At 36.4% G+C, this 24,968-nt stretch overlaps 1 protein-coding gene across 7 annotated transcripts in view; it reads right to left on the bottom strand.

Moving 5' to 3' along the window:
- The window catches only part of LOC125230634 (kazrin), a 203,594-nt gene that overhangs the window by 53,131 nt on the left and 125,495 nt on the right, over nt 1-24,968 (bottom strand). For all 7 annotated transcript variants that reach the window (XM_048135852.1, XM_048135854.1, XM_048135853.1 and 4 more), the window contains exons 3-4: nt 8,282-8,493; nt 424-688 (exon numbers count right to left, since the gene is read on the bottom strand). In XM_048135852.1, the coding sequence (XP_047991809.1) occupies nt 424-688; nt 8,282-8,317 (301 nt within the window). In that variant the 5' untranslated portion in view covers nt 8,318-8,493. The remainder of the gene's footprint in view (nt 1-423; nt 689-8,281; nt 8,494-24,968) is intronic.

Raw genomic sequence — 24,968 nt, 5'->3', positions numbered from 1 at the left:
GCGGAAGTAACAGAATAAACTCGCCTATGAAAAGATAATCCTTGCCATTTCTGATAAGGATTCTATATTAAGTATTCCTCTATTGAGTGTGGCCTCTGGCCTCTTAAACACCGTTGACACAGTCTTCGCTCAGGGAGCGTCAGAAGTACGTCTGAGCTGAATACGGAGCTTTTAAGGGTGATTAAAGGATATATTTTGTACGTAAACTTGATATAAAAACTCGCCTATAAAAGGATTATCCTTCTCATTTCTAATAGAGAGTCTAGCTCCTCTCTTAAGGCTTCTTTGTCAACGTTGAGTGAGCTGTTCCGAGGTTTGTCCAAGGTGCCTATGAGGACTCTTCGCTCAGGAGGCGCTGGAGGTACGTCTGAGCTGAATACTGAGCTGGCAGGAGTGATGAAACGATGTAAACAAGAAACTCACCTATAAAAGGATTATCCTTCCCATTTCTGATAGAAAGTCTAGCTCCTCTGTTGAGTGTTGCTTCTTTGTCACCATTTAGCGAGCCATTTCTTGGTTTATCCAAGGTGCCCATGAGGAGTCTTCGCTCAGGGGGCGCTGGAGGTACGTCTGAGCTGAAGACTGAGCTGGCAGGTGTGATGAGGGGGTCAGCGGGCTCAGGCTCCGCGTCTGCCTCCACGCGGGCGCCGACGGACACCTGCTCGTCCACCATCTTGCGGAGTTTCGCCTGGGGGAAATTAGAAAATTTAATGGATTGTGGATGTTAAAATAGGACTTCAAGAAGTCAACGGAACCTACTCCGATGTCGTGTTTTAGCAGTTATTAGTAGGAGTAGTAGTAATAGTAGTAATCACTTTATTGTGTACAACAGTTTATATACAATTTGTAGGAATAGAGATACAAAGGCGAGCTTATTATTAGGTATTCTTAATCTCTAAGACATTTTTAAAGTCACTCACGGGTCGAAAGCGATAAAATATCTTTACATTGAGAATTGTTTACGATTAACGAAAAAATTAAAGCTTTCACGTTTTGAGACAAATTATCGTTTCGACGTGAGAGTTGAGTATAAACATGGAAAATAAACATATCAAAATAAATTCGCAAGAGACCCATTTATTTATGAATATGTTTGTCAAAGCTAATAAGCCGTTGATAATACTTTTTTCGCTTCTAAAATTTTAATATTAGAAAGACATAAAATTTAACCCGGGTTTGTAAAGTTTTATAGAGTACCTACATAGGTTTTTTTTTATGAATGGGCTTACTCTTGACCTAAAGCCAAGACTAGCCAAAGGCAAAGACGTGGCCTACGATGGAGTGAACTCGCCCAGAAGATGCCTGTTCACCCTTGATTTGAAGGTCGCCGGGTTATATTGAGCTCGGAAATATAGCCGCCGGCAAGGAATTCCACTCCTTGGCAGTGCGCATAAGAAAAGAAGCAAAGCAAGGTACGATACGATATAATTTTTTTCGTTCATCGTATATTTATTTAGAAACAAAACAAGGGTGCTAATATAGTCGTCACCGTACCCCATATCGACAACAGCAATTCATAAAAGGCTAGCATGTAAATACATAATTTGTCTGCTCCCTTCAAAACATTAATGAAATAATATAGTTCATGAAAGCTTCGTGGACTAAATACACCCGTACATTTCTCGGGGCGTTATCTTCATCTATTAATCTAAGCAATGAATGCCTTCTATTTAGTTAATTTACCTGCCGTTTGATGTAATGGCCGCTTTGGCCCGTTTAATGCCGTTTTATGGATGTGTAATCGACGCTTCCGGGATATTTCTTGGTTAATTTGTTGAAAATTAATAACTATCATCAGACACTATAACAAGACTTGTATTTTATGAGACCTTTTAATTTAGAACCTACCCCTACCTAGGACTGGGAAACGGGCGTGATTGTATGTACTCGTATGTATGTATTGTATTTTAATTTAGAGCGTATAGATAGTTACATTCAGTTTTAAGGAAATAAACCCATTGTTTTGTTAATTTTAGGGTTCCGTACCTTAGAAAGAAAAAACGGAAACCTTTATAGGGTCACTCGTATGTCTGTCTGTCCGTCTGTCACAGCCAATTATCTCCAAAACTACAGAACCGATTAACTTGAAATCTGGCACACATATACGTAAGTTAACCTGCGATCCAAAGACAGACATGTCTAGGTAATTTAAATTTAGAAAATTTTATTATACGGGCCACTTTTGGTGGGTAAAAGTAAAAATTAAAAATCAAAGGTTTTTTGGACTATAGAGGTATTCTGTTACATATTACATAAAAAAACTTTTTATGAGTATTTCAAAAACATTTTTTGAAATAATTTTTAGTCAAGTAATTTAAGAAAATAAGAAAATAGGCAAAAATGACCATTCCCCCACCCTTATCTCCGAAACTACTTAGCGTAAAATTAAAAAAAGAAACACGAGATGGCCCGCGATCTATATAATAGATTTCAGGAAAACATATTAGAAATCTTGAGTCAAGCGTAAGTCGGACTTATTACAATTCTTAATTTGATATTATTGCCACTTGAGCTTATCGTTGGTATATCATATTAAGACGCTACAGGAGCGAAAATGCTAAAATGGAAAGGAGTCCCCCTTTCAATTTGGGAATTTTAGTTAAATATAGTGCTATTAACTAGATTTATCGAAAAAATGTCCATTAAGAAAAACTCAGTTAAAAGATATTGCGAAAAAAAAACTTTAAAATCGAGGTTCCGCTCTCGACTGTTTCCTCCTTCAAAACTTAATGAATCGGAACGAAATTTGAGAATCTGAATAACAATGAAATAATCTGTGTCAGACCGTTTAGTTTTTTTGGCTGATTGGTACCAATCTTTGAGTATCACACCTTTTTTTTTAGTCCATAATCAAAAAGGTCGTGTTTGGAAAATTTCGATTAGCTCTAGCGTCTTCAAAAATAAAAGTACCAAAAACATCAATACGGTCCGACACAGATAATAATAATAATAATTATCTGTGTTGAAATAATTATTGCTCTATCTTCAAAAACCAAGGAGGAAATAGTCGAGAGCGTTTGTATGGAGAATTGACCCCTCCTGTATCGTCTTAATAGCTTATTTTTAACCGACTTCAAAAAAGGAGGAGGTTCTCAATTCGACTGAATTTTTTTTTTTTTTTTTGTATGTATGTTACTCGATATCTCCGAGAATCGTGGACCGATTTTAAAAATTTTTTTTTTGATCGAACGGGTATAACCCCGAGATGGTGCCATTGGCACCAAGTCAGGGTCTGATGATGGGATCTTGGAGAAATCGAGGGAACTCTTCAAATGTTATAGGCACATGTAATGTTTTTAGTGTATTTTCAAAAGGTACACCAGTATTTACGCCTGACGGTAGTAATTTTATGTGGCTGAGCTGATGATGGAAGGTCAACTCCTCAATGGTTAGGAGTTAAAGGATAATTCTTTCACTACTGTACATATATTCAGACTGATACATATAATATCACTAGGAACCACTAAAAATCAACAAATAAATTAACTTTTTAACAAAAAATAAAACCGCCTTCAAAAATAAGCGCGTTACAAAACACGGAGAAACTAAAAAGCAAAAAATAATAAACCTTTGAATTCAGATTTCTTATCGTATTGCAATAATCTATACGTCCAAATTATAAACAAATCAACTATTTTTGGAGTCGGTAACAGCCTGTGTATGGTTGGGTGGGGCAAACAGACAATAGCAAGGCGAAGAACAGGTCTGGTACCGACTACAAACATAATTGATTTGTTTATAATTTGGATGTATAGATTATTGCAATACGATAAGAAATCTGAATTCAAAGGTTTATTATTTTTTGCTTTTTAGTTTCTCCGTGTTTTGTAACGCGCTTATTTTTGAAGGCGGTTTTATTTTTTGTTAAAAAGTTAATTTTTAAATCTAAATTCCATATATATAGAGAGAGACGGGAGACGCGGGGAGACGCGGTCAGAGAGTGGGACGCCAGCCCGCTACACGAGCGCTGGAGGGCCTACCACAGGACTGTGGGATCGGGGTCGGGGTGACCCGAAACCGCGGGTCCTACTAGATTTACTTTTGACCCGAAACCGCGGGTCCTACTAGATTTACTTTAGTTTTAGTTTTATTAATTTTAATTTAATTTAGTTAATTTATTATGTTAATATTAGTAATAATCTATGGAATATATTTCCGGCAATAAATAACTTCATTTCATTTTCATTTCATATAGTAAACACTCGCAAACCTCGCGTATGTCGTAGCGCGAGCATACTCGTATTCATATAGAATGTAGATGAACTCGTTAGTAACGTCAAAGACCTATATAACTTCGTATAGACGGCCAAGGTCTAAGAGAAAAACGTACGTCAAAGCCACAGAGAAAAAGGTACGGTGGCCAAGATGGCGTTACACCTTTGGGGACCGCTCGGCTAGATGGCGCTAATATTAATTTGACATTTTAACACATATCAAGCTAAGAATATGAGCCATATTGTCAAAACTGAGGTTCAAAAGTTTTAAGCTTGTGTCGCGAGATGGCAGTCTTATGCACTGTGATTACACATTTTACTTTGACAGTAACTCTCTATAATACTCGATCCTCTTTGGTAACGTTATACAGCCTCAATTACACTTTTATATACCTAATGTATGTTGATACGTCAAATTATTAGGTCTTGATACGATATGGATCTGGTTTAGACCTAATGACTAATGTCATTAGGCGGTGGACGAAAGTTTTTTTTTATTTCCTTCGACAATGTGCCGTGTATAACGTAACCAATTGACCATACTGCGTAATAAATAATAATGGAAGGTTTCTAACATCATATAATATTTTTTAATCGACTCCTAGCATATTGTCAGTGAAAATATTGGAGAAACGTCAATTTAAATACATGATTATAATTATGATGAATTTCAATAAAAAATCTAACATGACAACGTCTATTTTGATTATATACTTAGCAGCGGCTGGTCCATATAAGCCCATTCCCACAGGCTTGCCTTAAAGTGATTACTAGTAAAGTACCTAACGTTAAGGTAGGTTTATTTTTGCTTAGTGTTACCTAGCAGATATTTTCACGAGCCGCCACTGGTACTTATTATATTATGAACCTAGCTGAGTTTCTCACTTCGTCCTGTTACAATGAAGTCGTAGTAGAGTATTGTTGAATCAAATTTATATTCCCTAACAAGCTACAGTCTAACGATTGGTCTAAAAACTTACAGTATGCCCCAGGTGGGTGTCAGTCGCCCGTCACCTAACTTCCGGAAACTTCCGGAAACTTCCGGAACACTTGCCTCACCGCAGCACGCACTACCAGCCACGCTAACCCATCTATCGACTTCTAATTTCTGTATACCATTCGCTAGGTGCACAACTAGTGCTGCCCTCATTTTGTAGGCTTTTCTATGTTAAATTAAAACGATACAGGAGAGGTCGATTCTCCATACAAACGCTCTCGACTATTTCCTCTCTGGTTTTTGAAGATAGAGCAATGACTTTTTCAACACATATTATTATTATTTTTATCCGTGTAGGACCGTTTAGATTTTTTTATATTTTTATTTTAAAGACTAAGAGCTAATCAAAAATTTCCAAAAACGGCCTTTTTCATTATGGCGCAAAAAAAAGGTTTGATACTCAAGATTGGTAACAATTAGCCAAAAAAACTAAATGGACAATTTTTTTTCGAAGCTAGTTAATAACATTATTCTATTTTAGCATTTTCGCTCCTGTATCGTCTTAATTAGTATCAAAATAATTCTAACGGCTGCCGCTAGGGTTATAATGTAAGATTCCATATTAGTAGGTAGGTCTTACTTGTCATAATTGCCCTCCATACATAAAACGGTTGCAGTGGCGACATATGTGCAGTTTTCAAAGAAAAAGATACCATTGTCATTTAAGCATAATAGGGACTCTTTAGAAGATAATTCGTACAATTTTCGCAATCACAAATTTTTACATTGTGGTGACAATGTGGTAAGGTGGCTACAGTGTACGTGAACGTCTTCATTGTAAGTGCCTGTCTCGGCAGCTGCGGTTTACCGATACCTTCAAATTTGGCTCATTGCTCAAGCTGACAAAATGGCGACATGGGCAAGCCCAAGTTTGGCAGGATTTTACGTTAATAAGGTAGGTATGTAATTTATTATTAGACTCGGTTTTGGTGGAACAAAAAGGTTTAGTGAAGACTGAAGACAAGAAGAAATAACTGTAAAATTAATAACGAATTTTTAATATTTTTAGTTTAGTTAGGTCACAGTTTCCTTTTCCTTCTTTTTATTACGATACTGTACCTACTTAATCTGTCTGGTTTAGCCCATTGGTTGACTGGTATAACGATATTGCGCTGTAGTAATTTCAGTTTTTTTACTAGCTCCGTGGGTGAAGGTCCTTAGAATAAAGAGAAATTGTTTGTCGCTTCCGACTTCCGAAGTCTCGAAAGAACGCTGCATACCTTACCTACTTATACTAGGAGCTGTACCATTCCAAAAGCAGCTACTTACTGTATTGGACTGTACCTATTGTAAAGCTGGTTAAGAATAATTATGAGTCATTTATTTAGTGTTACGAGTTGTCTTTAGATATTTTAATATAATATGAAACCGGCAGTTCGGCAGACGCAGAAAGTGTGCAATAATACGAGATTTCCGGTACGAAACTACCCAGCGTTGGAAACTGGTTCTGAAGATCTTTCACAGTTGGATGCATAAACGTTCTATAGATTTTACTGCGAATATCCTTCCTCTTCAACGCCTCCTATTCTATGTTGTGACACTTGTGACAATAGAATAGAATAGAATAGAATATAGAATAGAATAGAATAGAATAGAATAGAATAGAATAGAATAGAATAGAATAGAATAGAATAGAATAGAATAGAATAGAATAGAATAGAATAGAATAGAATAGAATAGAATAGAATAGAATAGAATAGAATAGAATAGAATAGAATAGAATAGAATAGAATAGAATAGAATAGAATAGAATAGAATAGAATAGAATAGAATAGAATAGAATAGAATAGAATAGAATAGAATAGAATAGAATAGAATAGAATAGAATAGAATAGAATAGAATAGAATAGAATAGAATAGAATAGAATAGAATAGAATAGAATAGAATAGAATAGAATAGAATAGAATAGAATAGAATAGAATAGAATAGAATAGAATAGAATAGAATAGAATAGAATTTATTTGCTTAAATATGGTACATTAAGTTGGACAGAATATAAATCAGCAGTCGGTATCACATATTTAGCAAAGGGCGGCATGCAAATATTAATCTTAAATCTAACTATTTACATTATATACATTTTTCATTACAAATTAATATACATTTATAAATTAATTTCAATATTTCCAAATTCAATAATCAATTAACAATTGCAAATTATATATTATTTACATAATTCTATCCTATTTAATTTAATTTAATACATTATTCCTCCAAAAGTTCTTTGATATTGTAGTATTGTTTATTAATTAGCCATTTTTTTAACTTATTCATAAATAGTGTGCCTTGTAGCTTACGTAGTTCTTCTGGTAATTTATTATATACAATGATGCTCATGCCGTAACAGTTATTTTTAAATAGAGCAGAAGAACATGATGGCATTACCAATTTACTCTCGTCTATTTGCCTCAGACGTTGATTGCGATTGACTGTTGTATATGAGGAGAGTTCTTTCCGTACATAACACGCTAATTCCAAAATATATATTCCAGTTAATGTAAGCAGTCCTAGTTTTTGGAACAAGGGTTTACAAGAGGCCCGGGGTCCGTATCCACATACTGCTCTTACACATTTTTTTTGTACAAGAAAAGCTTTAATGAAATCTGGTGAATTGCCCCATATAAGAATGCCGTATTTTAAGACTGACGTTACGTAGCCATGATATGCGAGCAATGCTGTACTTTCCCCGGCAACCGATCGCAATTGTTTGAGAGCAAATACAAAATTACAATGTAGTAATATAAATCTAATAGTTATATAGTTACTATCCATATCCATACTTTATAAATGCAACAAAAGTGTGTCTCTTTGTCTGTTACTTGAGCAAGATTTCACGAGTAAACCGCTAAATTTAGTTAGAATTTAGTACTATAGTTTAGTTTCCCGGGAAAGCAAATAGGATAGTAGTTTGATTCCCGTAAATATTACGAGTATCTCACTTTTCTCCGAAAGTGAGATGATTTAGGCAACGCCTGATTGAATTATTGCCTTTATTTTTTATCAGGCGCTATGCAGTCAAAATATTGGGCAAAAGCTAGTAAGTATACTTTAAATAGTGTAAGTACTCACCTGGGCGTCGCCTAATATCCGGCGCACCAGCGCCATCAGGCCGCCGTGGCACGCGCTGTCATGCTATCCCCCTCCGCCCCGCCGCCTCATGTTCCCTCGCCACCGCTCACGGCCAACACTGAACTATTCCACTTCTCGCCACGCTTTGTTCGCTAGTTGTTGCTCTGACAGCTCGATGACAGTTGGGAACTCGTTCGTTCTTGATTTATTGTCTGAAACCAAAAAAACAAATTGTTAAGCCACAGGTTCGACTAAGGTTTGACATGTTTATGTCTTTACGATACGACACATTCGTTCAATACGAGTTATGAATGACTTTTTTTATCGATTTTGGACAGTAGGTCAAAGGTTTGCACAAATGGCTTGAATACAGCTTGATAAAAAGGATAAGGATATCCCAAGTTCTGTTCTACGATATTTGGCTCAAAATACTGGCATCCAAGATGACAAAATTCGAAAATGAAAATAAGAATTTGTCACAATTCTACGGTTCACACCTGTAAAAGGATTTTCTTCGTATGTAATATAGGTAGGTACACATTAAAATGACTTCATTGAAGTTCTATAAAAAAGCTCCGCTCTTTTTTGCAAGCCAGCAGGACATTCATTTATAATAGCTTTTTTACGACTTCATTTTCGTGATATTCAGAGATTTATTTAAAGCCTCCTGGGAAACAAAGCGTGCCCCATATTTATTGACAATAAAAGGGCAATTCTGAACGGCCACACAATGGCCATGCCTACAACAAGCTATGCCATGTTTCCACCAACTGTCCGGTAATTCACGGGCAGAATCCTTTTTTGATGCAAATGAACACTTTACAACGTTTTGAAATGTTTTATTTCTGTGAATTTTCATGTTAATTTGTTTTTGGATCGTAAACGAACTTAAATCAGCACTAGATTGTCTACTATTCGTAGATTTGCATTTCTTATATGTTTATGTTTAAAAACCTCACTTTACTACACACAAGGAGAAGACCTTAAAATATTGTTACATGTGTTACACGCGCGCTGTGTATTCGCGCATTAACTACTCTAAGTTGCCTTTTTTTTATTATTATTATAAGTGGGGAAATGCTTTACGCATACCTCCCCGGCGCGGGGACGGGCCGAGACGGTTATGTGGGACTCCCTGCCGCGGGCTAAGGAGGCCCCAGGTATACCCACTAAAACCCCACTACGTTCCACCTTTGTGCTGTAGCGGTGGCCTGCAGGAACGCTTACGCTTCACTACTGCAGCACCAGCAGCACTGGTCCGCATCGCGGATCTCCGCCTCCGGAGGCACCTGTTTGCCTCGCCTTGCGGTTTCAGGGCCGTTATTACGCCCGCCACCTCGGGACCTCAGATTGTACTGATGGCAGGCGTCCCCGTACCTGCCATCCTGAGGTCATGGGCGCCAGAAGAGTTCCAGCGCCCAGCGGTGGAAATGGTCTTTGGTTCCACCGCTAACCACGTCGGCCGCAAAGGATAGGGAGAACGGCGCACCGTAATACCGGCACTCCTCTTCCCTTGCGGCCCCACCAATGCCGCTACAGCGGAGTGGCCCCGCCAAGGTCGCAGGGGGTAGGGAGAGTAGCGCACCGTTATACCATCACGCCTCTCCCCCTGCGATCCCACCTCGGCTACCGTGGGAGGGCACAGAGCGGCATTTCATACTGCCGGATCTTCCCTCCCACTGCAGTCCTCCCAGACGCGTCTTAAGTGGGCTTTAGAAACCCACTTAGAGCGACCACCTCGGGCCAGCCATCTCCCCAAACAGGCCGGCCCTGGGTACCTCTTAGCTTCACCGTGGGTGACCAGTCCACGGTTACTAAGCCCCCCCCCCCCCACCACAGCAAGGTGGGCACCCTAGGGGAGGACTCTAAGTTGCCTTCCGTAACCCCGGCAATGCTAACCTACTCAACTTTTTCCGCGCCAAACAACACTGCGGTACACATCCTTTATCTCGACTGAAAAATACCGGGTAGTCTTTAGCATAATCGACCCTGTTACGCAAAACCCGAGACGAATCTCCTTTTTTAATTAAATTAACCGTTATCCTGACGAATATAGTCCGAGCAAACAGTTTTAGGCGGTAATTTGCGAAAAGCCCCGCTCCGACTCCAGTTATTGGCCACAAAATTGATTAAAATTCCAGCTGCGTGAGGGAGTCATCCACTTTTTTATTAGATTGCGCTCACGTTGAGTCTACTCCAGTAAATTTCTATTTTTATTGCGATCTAGTTTCGAGATAACGTTATTACGACGGAGACTCTGTTATTGAAAATAAAAACAAAAGTACCTACAATTTTATTAGTATTTACGGGGAAAAAAAATTGGTGATTAGAATTTCCTACTTAGCCCATACAGACTAATGTTAATATCATCAATTGGGCTAGTATGAAGGAATCAATATCGTGTTGATAATCAATTTTGACCCAAAATAAATATACCTTCAGCCAATTGTTAATTTTAGGTGGTAGTTGTTAATTTAGGGCCACTTGCACCAACGAAAATGGAGGGTTAACCCACCATTTTATATGGAATTTGACAGATGACAGCCCACTAACCCTGAGTTCAGTGGTTGGTGCAAGTGGGCCTTAGAGAATACAGTTATAAGTATTCGTTGTATTACTTACCTTATTAATATTATATAGGTAGGTAGGTAGGTAGGTACATGTACTCCATCATATATCAGACCATGTTTACTGTTTTTAAGACTGTAACCCATTTAAATTCAAATCAATAACACAAGTCGTACCTATTTAAATCCGTCCGTTTTCCCTAAGGGCCGACACGTGACGAGTGCAGGCCTGCAGGGCATCAAAGTAATTGCTCTTTCATTAAAATCCTCCGCACATCTCCAAGATTTGCATAAAAAGGCTCCAAGGGTCGTTATTCTCGTCGCTTACCAACCATCTACCAGTTGAAGAGAGATCTCTATGAACGCATAAATTGCCTTCCATAACAGAGAAAATTTTTCAGAGAAAAAATAAACAAAAGCGCGCGGCATGCAGCATATCTTTTTTATTACCGGCCAGTGCGCACTGTGACTGTAACATGTAGGTTTGCCATTTTACAATATGTATATCACTCAGCTTCCAAGTCCAATACTGAACTATACAAGACAGGAAGTTCGGGTTTCTATGGGAATAACAGCCAATGGCTGAAGTAGGCCTATCGCTTCGGTTACAACTAAGCCAATTTATAAATGTCTTCGACTTTCCCAAGTATCGATTGAAAGCAAAGTTCATATTTGACTTACAGATTTAGGCCCTTACGCGGCACGTGAATACTGAAATGTTCATTAAACTTCAAAATCCGATTAAAGTATGATATAAAGTTGGCAATAATGTTTGTATAAAAGTTTATCTAGTTTATCTAGTACTCGTATATCTAGTTTATGCGACAGGATTACTAATTCCGAAAACTTTAATTAAAATGTCATCGCTTTTTGTGTAGGTAACTAGGTCACGGTAAAATTCATTGCTAATTTATATTTCTCTCAGTCATACTGCCTGCGGGTCGCAAATAAATAAAATTCAAATCTGATAAATTATGTATCTGATTTATATAGGTAATATGGTACTTTGACGGAAGTTTGAGTATCGAGAAAGTCATCAATCATCAGAAATATTCAACATAGGCATATGAAATGCTAATTATGCTACTAGTACGATAAAATACTTAGAAATCAGAAATCAGAAATATTTATTGTTTAAACTGTTTAGGTACAGGAAGTAACACAAGGTACATTTTTCAGTGAGAGTATCAACAGTATTATTATTTATTGTCGCTTCAAACTCGGGTAAATCCATTCTGCTATAAGGTTAATTATTTTTCAGATTATATATATTTTTATACATACCCTGAGTTTGAAGACTGAAGTTAAGCGACACATTTGTACTTTAAAAACCACTAGTATACATTATCTGTGTTAGTTAACCTCCAAACTTGTTTAAAACATGCATATTATACACGTTCGCAAGCTCTCATAATGAACACCATATTGTGTAAAGTACACGAGCTTAGCGACTAGAACAATGCACTAGAAGCTTCGTCCTAATTTCACTACGACCAATATCCACATATGTGTTGGTCGGGTGTAGAGACTGTTGAGAAATATGAGGCCGGGCGTCGCATGTCTACACTCGCGGCGAACACGGCTTGCGAGTGTTGAGCTAGTTTTACATGTGTCGCGATTGAGATGATAGGCTTTTGAAACGTTAGATTGAGTCAAACGTCAAGAAAGAGACAAAATAATGTAAAATTGATAGTCGGTAAAATGCTACCTATAACTATTCAAGTTTCAATTAAGGTCTCTCCTTTTTTTGAAAACTAGCTCACTAAGAAATTAATTATGATTTCTTTCTCTGAAAGGGCTGAATCTCAACCTCTTAGAATGCTAATTATGACAATAGTACGAGAAAGCAGCACGATTTAATATAATAATATTATTTTCAGTTAAATTGCTAAAAGGTTCGTCCTAATTTCAATATGTTCAGAAATAGGTATGAGGCCGGGCGATCGCATGTCTATGTCTACACTCGCGGCGAACATGATTGTGTCGCGATTGCAAAGACAGGCCTTTGAGACCGTTTGATTAAGAGTCAAACGTCAAGAAAGAGACAAAATAATGTAAAATGGATAGTCGGTAAAATGCTACTATTTTCGTCATCTAACAGACATTCAAGTTTCAATTAGGACCTCTTCTTGTTTTTGAAAAGTAGCTCACTAAATTAATTATGATTTTTTATCTGATTCACGTTTAAGAAAACCAGTATAAAAGGGCTGAATATCAACTGTCAACCTCGAATGCTAATTATGGTAATAGTTACTATAGATAGATAGATAGTCATTTATTCATCACACAAGGTAATAGGTACATTTAAAATATACATTGTGTACAAAATATATATACTACTAACAAGTGTGACTAGTCTAGAATTTAAAAATTAATAATTGCATTTCATTATTTTCACATTAACATTTCATAAAATTCACTAATGGTATACACAGTCTTGCTTAATAAAAGTTCTTTCACTTGAGCACGAAACACTGTCAGTCTTGATTCCCTTTTGAGATTTTCAGGTAATTTATTGAAAAGTTTACGACCAATTACGCCTGGCAATTTTTGTGTCATGGCGAGTTTGTGGGGACTTACACAGAGATCGTTTGGGTAACGATTCGGGCGCTCGGAGTCACCTTTCTTTTTAAACATGTGTATATTCTCCCGAACAAACATAATGCATTCAAATATATATTGAGCCACAGACGTCATTATTTTAAGGGTTTGGAAGTATTCTCTGCACGTATCTCTGTATCCCGCGTTCATGATCACTCTTATCGCTTGCTTTTGCATTTTCAATACTCTCTGATGGTCTGACGAGTTTCCCCACAGAATTATACCGTAAGACATAATGGAATGTACATACGCATAATAGGATTGGATTAGACATTCATGGGATATAATTGTACGAAGTTGTTTAAGGGCGTAGACACCACTTGCCATTTTAGCACATACATTGTCTATGTGTGTTTTCCATGTCATAGCAGGATCAATGGTAAATCCTAACATTCTAACCATATTTGAACTTTTCAAGCAGGTACCATTAGAGAGTTCAATTTTTACTTCGTCACTGATAGCAGTCTTACCGTTAAAAAGCATAATATGGGTTTTGTCAGAGTTTAAAATCAGACCGTTATCATCAAACCACTCAATGACCTTTTCCATTGTACATTTAATTTTTTCTGAAATTATTTCAGTTGAGTCGCCTTTTACGACTATAGTGGTGTCATCTGCGCATAAAGTATAAAGTAGCACCATTTGAATTTTAGATACCTACTTATTAATGTCACGTACATTTCTAGAAGCTTCGAACTAATTTCACTACGACCAATATCCACATGTGTTGGTCGAGTGCTGAGAAATATGAGGCCGGGCGGTCGCATGTCTACACTCGCGGCGAACACGGCTTGCGAGTGTTGAGCTAGTTTTACATGTGTCGCGATTGCGAGTGGCGCGCATGAGCAGCGTGCGTAGCATTTCTCCGACGCCAAACGAAAACGAAACGCCGCGCCAGTTAGTCCGGCTCTGTCGCGCCAATACGCACGAGCGATAGAGATAGATATCTACTAGCGTTTCGTTTCGTGAGCGTTAGTGCCATTCGGCTACGCACCCTGTTGATATTAAATGTTGAACAATCTGGGTTGATCACGAACAATAATGTTAATACAAATTACACAAGTTCATCTATACACAAAGATGTACTTATTTAGATATAGTTATTTTTTCCCATAAGGTACAGCGGGGCAAATCTCGACTGGAGACCAATTGTAACTAATCCATTTTTCCATTATTACACTATGATGTTGAGTTCTACATGTATCCACTGAACACGCCTACCATACATAACCGGTGGACACTATTTAAAAATGAAAACATTGTAAAACATGGAAGAAATGGATCAGTTACATTTACCCCGATGTACCTTATACTTAATACAGCATTTGAGACACCTATAAATGCATTACAAACTAGGAAACTACACTACGGTGCCAATCGACTACTCGTAACAATTAAAGCTCAACTGTTATCGCACTAATATGGAAGGGTGATACGATACCAAGCATTTAATAAATTGTCTTAGCGCAAGCGATTGTCACCTTGGCTACTCAAATGTTAACTGGTACAATCGCAAGGCAGAGTCGCGAGAGATACTGCTCAAGAAAAACCATAGCCAACGTTCCGCTCGCCTTGTTATTACAGCGTTTGAATACTTCATGCTTTAATTAAAACGTAGTCGGGTTTTATATCTCGTCTCATATACCGTGCCGTAATATTTAAATTAGGGAAATTTTCTTTAATTACTACAGTTATTTGGTGAAGTTAGAATTGAGGTTATAGTCGTAAATCTATTTGCAGTAGCTTATGAATGCTTAAAATTGTAGAAAGCAGGTAGTAGATATTTTATGTGTGGAAAATATAATTATATTTTTGGATGAGTTCATAAAATTGTAATTTGTTTACGTATGTATTTTGTGTGTATTTTGTGTACCTGTGTAACCTGTGTGGTGACGGGTTAAGAATTTCACCACCCCCTTTCTTCAGTTTCTTCCCGTGGGTGTCGTAGAAGGCGACTATGGGATATGGGTTAAATTGTGGCGTAGGCGAGAGGCTGGCAACCTATCACTGCAATGTCACAGTTTCGTTTTCTTTCAACCCCTTATTTGCCAAGAGTGGCACTGAAGCTTTAGTAGTTTCATGTGTTCGGTCTACCCCTTTATGGGATACAGGCGTGATTGTATGTATGTATGTATGTATTTTGCCACGGGTCATAGCTCACTTAATCCACTTGGGAACTAGTACCTAGGTAATCTAATAAATTCTAGGTGTTAGAAGTTATAAGCAATTTTTTTTTTTTAAGTGCTTATTTAGGTTTTATGCTAGAATTCGTTTCTTAATAAATATAAGCTAGATTTACAATAAAAAGAACCGCACACTGATTACACGGGGACTACAAGTTTTCATACAACTTGCAGTCGCGTTGCCGTTCGTCTATACAAGTTCATTGGATTACGTTCATGATTAATGTAGTCATTGCTTAAGCATGTACATATACCTACTGCAAATTATCTAGTTAAAAAGCAAGCTCATGTCAGAATACCAGTAAATATAACATTTTCATAAGTTAAGCTCAAAAAACTGTAATTAGCGCTATTTTTTATCTAAAAATAGAAAATCCTACATCGTAAACACGCCGAGGTTTTTATTTACCAGCCCCTCGGGCAGAAATACAGAGGATTTGCTTTATTTTCTTGCCGCTTATGAAGCAAAATGCTTAATTGAATTGTGTCGGTGTTTCTGACTGCAGACAGGTCTGCCTGCAGCTTCACGTTCTACGGTTGCGTTGCAACGGAATGTACGCTGAATAAAATATTACCGGCTCTTCTTTTCAAACGACGTAGCTTTAGCAGATGTTAAATTAATAGGGTTTATAAAAAATATGTATTTAGAAAGTTAGTAATTAACTTTGCTTATAAGAGTGTTAGTCATAGGGCTTACGGAAAAAAACTGCATTTTATGCAGAAAGCAAGCCACTTTGCACAGTGATACTAGGGACCAATACAAATGATTTCATCCGAGGAAACACGATTTTCATCCACTAGAATTCAAGATGGCGGACATTTTCCAAAATGGCGGCCGCATATTTTAAAAAAAATATAGAATCATAACGGCTGCACCGATTTTGATGGCTGGAGTGTCTATCAGTTTGTATTGAAGCGCTTATTAATATAAAAATATAAAATCATAAAAAAATAAGATGGCGGCCAAATAATAAGAAAAATATGAAATTTTCAAACTTTTTTTTCATTCTCGTGAAATTTACCAATAAATTTTCTATGATATGGCCACATTTTTATGTATTTAAATTAAACCTGATAATATTATCTACACAATCAAATAAAAATCATGAAAATCCGTTGAGAAGTTTTTGAACTATACCCATTTCAAATGGAGCGCGCGGATTTGAAAGACGTTTTCGCACATGATGTAAAAAAAATTGGAATCATAACGGCTGCACCAATTTTAATGGTTGGGGTGGCTATCAGTTTGTATAAAAACATTTATTCATATAAAGATTAAAATCATTTAAAAAAATTTAAGATGGCGGCCGAATAATAAGAAAAATATGAAATTTTCATTTTTTTTTATTTTCACGAAATTTACAAATAGTTTTTCTACGATATGGTCACATTTTTATTTATTGAAATAAAATCTGATAATATCGTCTGCAAAATAAAATAAAAAACGTTAAAATCCGTTCAGTAGTTTTTGAACTATACGCATTGCAAATGAACCGCACGAGTTTGAAAGAAGTCTCGTACCGCTATACACGCAAGACTGATTATTTATTTTGGTCACAACTTACTATATTACTATTCAGAATCAATGTTTTTAGTATTTATATACATTATTAGTATTTTATTCCGAGTTTAGGTATATTTAGATAACCCCCGTAAACGTTGATGGTCATAATTTTTATTTTAATACGTAAAAGAACTTAAATGCACATAACATAAAATTTGTATTAATAGCAATTGTCCTTTCCGAGGACTCCAGAGATAATTTTCGACAACTTCTGTAGGGGGTTACAGAAATATCTATGTATAAAATAACTTATTTTCTGCTTCTCGTCTACTTAGTCTACGTTTAGAGATGGTTTGCTTGTTATACGAAAAGGAGCGTATGTTTTTTAGTGCTGACGATGTTGGTGGGATGCTGGTTATTAATTTTGGTTGGAAACAGTTCCTTGCGCACCAAGTTCACCGATAAATGTGGAGTCTGCGGATCATATATAGGCCGCAGGTGAAATTTTCAAGCTTGGCCATTATTCCTCCAGGAACACACTGTTATGTTAGTATGACAACCAACAAGGCTTGTTCCAGAAACTGCAGCCTGTTGATGTTATTAGTGTGGTGATTTTTTTTTCTAAACAATTTACTTCCTCAGAGAACATTTGCTCTGCTATTTCAGGGTAAACCATAGGAACGTAATCGGAAGAAGCTGATAGCCTCATTGTACCTCGCGCAAAAGATATGGCGGAACAGGGACTCACGTGTATCATCAGATCTTCCGATACAAATGTCTTGGTATTTAAATAAAAACTACTGGAGTCTTAAGTACGGGTGAAGGATAGACGCAAAGTCAGTGGCCAGATTCGGGTTTGGACCTAGCTTAGAGCCCGAAAGGTCTTTGCCTCATGAAGAGACCTCGAGTGAGTTCAGGGTGGTAACGGGTACTAGTGTCCCATGCCCTTTGTTGTTTGAGTTTATCTCGCAGTTTGTAGCCGTGGAGGCTTTCAAGATGTTACTTGCGAGATCGGACGTGATGTAAATGGAGGCAGGAATGTCGGCAAAACGACACTTTACGAGTGCCTAAGCCGCCAAACCATACCGGAAAACAGGCCTGAGTCCATGCTTGCTCACTAAAATATGTGTTAAGAACGGTCCCAATTTGGCATTTAAGCATGGGATCTATGGAGCTAATTATATTGGGAAATTTCCAAGTCTTATCTAGTATATTTTCTTAATATTTTAAATGAGAATAACCTACCAGAGTATAAGTTATAAAATAGCCAACACTTTGGATCCTGGAAGACCGACTGCTCTTCGTGGTTTTCACGTCTTTACGTCTGACACCACTTCTTTTTTCAATACAAAAGAAAAAAATCATGTTCTAAAACATTGTTTGCACACCCTGAAGTTATACCAGCTTTGATAGAAACATCACAGTAACTACAAAGTCGTCCTGGAGGAATAATCGCCATGCTTGAAAAGTTCACCTGAACTTGGTGAGCAAAAAACTGTTTACCACCAAAAATAAATTAGTAACCAACATCGGCAGCACTTGCGCTCCGTGTCGTATAACAACGCCCCATATTATGGATATTATTTCTGTGCCTATGCCATCATGCTGGGGTTGGAAGACGTACAATGATAGTTGAGTACTGCAGTGGTCTGAAAACAGGGAGATATGGTATGAATGGGAATACTTGGACAATTGCGGTTGTGAAACAGGCTGCGAAACAATACGCTGTACGTGTTGTGGGTCTACCCTGCGCAATGCAAATAATGCAATGTAACATTTGCACAGGCAGCTGCCAAAATAAAAAGTATTTTGCAAAAATGATATTATAAATTATTTTTTATTTATTATTTCCTTGTATTTTGATATTATTTTGAATCACTCAGTATAACCTAGACGAGAAGCAAAAAATAAGTTTGTATTAATATATGTTTCCGTAGCCCCCTACAGAAGTTGTCTGAGATTATCTCTAGCCTTGAAAAAGAGAAGTGATGCAAATGTTATGTGTACCTATTTAAGTACTTTTACGTATTAAAATAAAAATTATGACCATCAACGTTTACGGGGGTTATCTAAATATACCTAAACTCGGAATAAAATACTAATAATGTATATAAATACTAAAAACATTGATTCTGAATAGTAATATAGTAAGTGGTGACCAAAATAAATAATCAGTCTTGCGTGTATAGCGGTACGAGACTTCTTTCAAACCCGCGCGCTTCATTTGCAATGCGTATAGTTCAAAAACTACTGAACGGATTTTATCGTTTTCTGTTTTATTTTGCAGATGATATTATCAAATTTTATTTCAATAAATAAAAATGTGACTATATCGTAGAAAAACTATTTGTAAATTTCGTGAGAATAAAAAAAAATTGAAAATTTCATATTTTTCTTATTACTCGGCCGCCATCTTTAATTTTTTTAAATGATTTTAATTTTTATATGAATAAATGTTTTTATACAAACTGATAGCCACCCCAAGCATTAAAATCGGTGCAGCCGTTATGATTCCATTTTTTTTTACATCACGTGCAAAAACGTCTTTCAAATCCGCGCGCTCCATTTTAAATGGGTATAGTTCAAAAACTTCTCAACAGATTTTCATGATTTTTATTTTATTATGTAGATAATATTATCAGGTTTAATTAATATATATACAAATGTGGCCATATCGTAGAAAATTTATTGGTAAATTTCACGAGAAAGAAAAAAAAAGTTTGAAAATTTCATATTTTTCTTATTATTCGGCCGCCATCTTAATTTTTTTTATGTTTTTAATTTTTTATATTAATAAAAGCTTCAATACGAACTGATAGACACCCCAACCATCAAAATCGGTGCAGCCTTTGTGATTCTATAAATTTTTAAAAATATGAGGCCGCCATTTTGGAAAATGTCCGCCATCTTGAATTCTAGTGGATGAAAATCGTGTTTCCTCGGATGAAATCATTTGTATTGGTCCCTAGTATCACTGTGCAAAGTGGCTTGCTTTCTGCATAAAGTGCAGCTTTTGACCATAATTTCGCCGTAAGCCCTATGACTATGTGTGTTTATGGCATACTGAATTAATAACCTTTTAGTCTTTAGCGGCAACATACTGGCCATCATACATAAAATAAAAACCCATCTCGTTTAATAATAAATCATATTCGAAATCGAACGACGAGAAAGGAATGTCACAATTTGACAAACATCAAATGTTCGAACAATTAACTAAATTACTATAACGCCGCAACTTGCTTAAAAACTTTATTGCCCACCTGTAAAAGAAATATTACAAAAATAGGTAATATAAGTACGCAGTTAGTTATGAATTTTTCATTTCACTTAGATGTTTTGCTTAATTTTCCTTATTTGTCTCGTTAAGTATAAATAAGTGACTGAATTAACTTGGAGCGCGTGGATAGGGATTTTTATTGCAAAAACCGTTTCAGCTTTAGTCGTTTTTCCTAATTTAATTTGATAAGGAGAGTCACCTATCACGTTTTTCTAAAATTACCTTTTCCACTCGTAATTTCTTGAGCCTGTAGCAAAGAGTACAATTGTTGACTTTGCGTAGCGAATGATACGCAACTGGATCTGTCACACCAATACGGAAAGCGATAAAGAGATAAATACGATACGGAAAACGTCAACGATTGTAGGTAGGTGGCTACAAGCCCGCGGCCAGCCTAGCCGAAATGGAAACACAGTCTGGCTATGTCGCGCCAATACGGTAGAGCGACAGAGATAGTAAGCGTTGTGCATTTGGCTACGTACCCTGCTTTTGTAATAAAGGGTACTTGTAAGCGAGGGACAATTAATTAAATTAAGCCAGAAAGCGGCACAGGTGACGAAAATTATCTGGAACTATATTTATGGTACAAGTTGGGCAAGTAACATCCAAGTTTGACACTGTATCTATTCTATTATAATGTCCTCATAAATAGTACTTTAAATCTTATCTGAGTTTTTACAACGGGCGCAAATATTCCATTAGCCTAGGAATTTAATTATAGTTACACAGCACACAAATATGCTTTGACTATGAAATAAAACTATGGAAACGGTTTAAATCGCGTATAATGAATTTACAATTCATCCCGACGTTTTGAACACTTTACAGCGTTCGTGGTCAACGGGTGATTGAGGAAAAATTACAATGTGCAAAAGCTACCCACATACAAGAAATATTAACGAACCATGACCATAAATAATATAAATTTCTAAAGCAGGTTCACACACTATTAAACAAAGCTAGTTATAGAATATTCAAAAACTTTACCATTAATATGTTAAAATACAATTAATCTACACAAAATTGACAAAAACAAAATACAAATGTCCAACACCATACAACACAAATGCCTCACAGTCTTCGTCGTGCTTGTTCCATTATCAGATGTACTACTGGATCCCAAGCCGGTGGTAAAGTAAAGCCATCTTTTCTATTAAAGTTGGGATATTTCTTGGTCTCAATGGCCTCATGCAACATCTGAGTATAAGTATACCGCTTCTCCTTAGCAAGAACCAGAGGCTTATAAAACTTTATAGTATGATTGACTTTATCCATGACATGTTCAGAGACTGCAGACTTTTGCCGACGGTGCTTGACATCCGCTATGTGTTTCCATAGTTTTATTTCATGAGTAACTGTCGCGGTAACCGAAGACTATATTATTATGCTTTGACTAGTTAAGTATTTCCTTTATGTTAAAAAGGCAACGATTTTGTTGTATTTGGATAGTGACAAATATATTATTTCTTTTGGAGATCATTTTACTATAAGTTAAAATTGAATGATGAATTTGAATAGCAGAAGTGTCTGTAAAAAAATAGTTTAATACCATATTGTAGTATAATTAGTCATTCGGTTTTTAAACATCAGCAACGATTGACTCAAATATTTGTATAACCTTTACAGTTTATTTTGGTATATTTTAAAAGAGATCACACATGCTCATGATTAGAGAAAAAAATGTTTTACGAATCAAGGCGTTCTTTATTTTACAAACTCTCTTTACAGCTTTCTTCGCAGAAGTTAACAAACCCCCCCACTTTATAATACATCTCGTTCCAAATATTACTTCCAAGATATGAAAGATAAATAATAAGAGTCGACAGATAGGTCTGGAACAAAGTTCACAACTTGTGATGAGCGAATCCTCGCCAGGAGCCAGAAGGCAGCGGGTTGAAAGTTTGACTTCCATGTTCCTACACTGCTTTATATTTTCTCAAGTATTGTGTTTAATTATTGTAATATCGTCATCAAACATGGCTAAGAACACTCCCGACTAATTCAGTTTTCAAACAAAAAAAAACGAAATCTAAATCGGTAAGACGCCACAGACACCCACACACACACATACACAGGCAGACAGGCATATACGTCAAACTTATAACACCCCGTCCTTTTGGCGTCGGGGGTTAAAAAGCGAATAATTTGAATTGTATATAGGTTTATACTTATAGAAGCTGATGATAACTTACGTATTCGGTCATTCCTAAGACGTAAGGGCGAATTCTAATTACCCCGACTCATTTGTTTCCAATGGAATTTCAGTTCTGATTCTAATTTATCAGAATTCAAATTCTACTGAAAATGGAAGCGTCGCGGCAATTAGAATACCTATTAACTAGACGATTGAGAATTACCGTATTTATTAAAGTTGAATGATGGACTAGTGTTACAAAGGGACGGGACAGAACATAAATGGGTCGGTATGGAAAGGGATGGCAAGGGTTAGGAGTGTTGGGGCCTGATGTGTGGAAATTGACACATCGGACTTTTCCCGTTCCGATCTATGGCGAATAACACAAAACAATAGTTATTTGTTATACAAGGGGGTAAAGTTGTATTACTTGTATTTTAACGCCGAGTGTGGAATTGAAGAACGAGCAAGCGAAAGGATTCTATAGTTGAACCACGAGCGAAGCGAGTGGTTCGAGAATAGAATCCTGAACTTGCGAGTTTTTTAACACGCGAGAAATAAAATACACTTGCACCCGAGTGTAAACACTAAACTTTTCCCCTCACTATAGCGAGGAAACTACAACGCAAAAAATGCGTTTATCACTGCTTCCAGTGGTAAATCATCTTTATTACTAGATTCACCTACTTTTATCAATTTTAAAGCAGTTAATTTGACTTTATTCAAGGTCAAATTACTTTACCCACTAGTGGATAAAATGCGTTTTTACCCGCTGGTATTAAAGGACAAAACAAATGTTTCCGAGCTAGTGAGGGCAAAAGAAAATATATACTTAAACATAAACTTTAGGAAAAAATACAAGACACAGCAACTCATTCCATACAAAGTGAAACTACAAATGGGACCACATTTTTTTCTGTTTGTTATTCGGACTGAAATATTCAAAAGAGAGTTCTATAAATAAATTATTATCTGGCGGGTTCTGGCGTGATGCTTAAGGCGCCGTAGGTAACATGGGTCTAGGTCTCGACTGCTGTCTGGCTCGTGTTCCTTTCACCTCTATTCCTTTCAACTAAAGTGAAAAGACATTTCCGTCACTGCCAGTTTAATCCAAATATTTAGGATATTTTGAGTAATCTACGTGGCATTAAACAGATTATACTCTTAGAAATAGAGCAATTTGAACGCATGGATATTATTTACTAAATTAACTAAATGCAGGCATGGTAAATGTATAAAAAAGTTTCTTTTGTAAAACCTGCTTAAGTAGATAAATGTTGTATTTGTATTTTTTTATATGTAGTTTGTTATTTAGTTTTATTTATAGGTTTAATTTTAGTCTTCATGTTATTGTTTTAGTTCTTACTAGTTTATATGATTTTGTGTTAAATAAATATGTTTTTAAAGCTTACAAATTAAAATGTACAAGTTTGTGAAGATAAGAGTAAATGTTTATTTTAATGTTGTTACAATACGCATACAATTTCAAACAAGTATCGTCGGAGATAGTACCCACTTGCAAATGTACTTAGTTATACTAAACACTGATTAATTTTTATGTAAACGACCTAAAGAGGCACTAAACCAAGGGTATACCCGAATAATTTATGGAAGTCCAAAACAAACCTAATTAGAATACATATATATTTGCAAAAAAAGTATCCCATTAAAGATTAATAATGGAATTAATAAAACACGGTGTACAATATATAAATTTAAAAAATATTGAGTCCACGAAAACTTTAAGGTACAGCGGGACACATCCCGACTGGGGAGCATTTGTAACTGATCCATTTTTCCCATTATTACACTATTATGTTGAGTTCAACATGTATGCACTAAACACGCGTGCCATATATAACCGGTGGACACTCTATTTAATAATGCAAACATTGTAAAACATGAAAAAAAAATGGATCAGTTGCAATTGTCCCCCAGTCGAAATTGACCCGCTGCACCTTAAACAAAAGCTACAAAGTCACTTTATCATTCTTACGAAAATTACCAGCACTTCTCAGCCCAATTATAACGGATTTCCTTCATTCAGCATAACAAACAAACCCGAAATATTCGCAATCCTATAATATTGAATAAACTCCTTAGTGTGAATATGGAGGGTATTTTCATCCCGGAATAATACGGGGGCATTATAACAGCCTTCTCCATTGTTTCCCGTAATAGAGATACGTATTGCGCTCGACTGCAGAATACTAATATCTTGGCAAATAAAGATGCTACCGACGGCGTAAATATGGAGAAAATGAACAGAACCTATACCACGAGATCTTGACACTATAGAATACCTACGCGTAAACGTGACTGAAAATGTTTGTAATTTTTTATTCTATTGGGAAGAAGGGAAAACCAAGGAGAACGCAGGTACCTCATGAGTCTCATAAAACAAAACTCAACGTCATA

This window comes from Leguminivora glycinivorella, chromosome 10 (genome assembly GCF_023078275.1).
Source record: "Leguminivora glycinivorella isolate SPB_JAAS2020 chromosome 10, LegGlyc_1.1, whole genome shotgun sequence".
Lineage (NCBI taxonomy): Eukaryota > Metazoa > Arthropoda > Insecta > Lepidoptera > Tortricidae > Leguminivora > Leguminivora glycinivorella.
The sequence above is the reverse complement of the archived record's forward strand: the minus strand, read 5'-3'. Positions and strand labels throughout refer to the sequence as shown.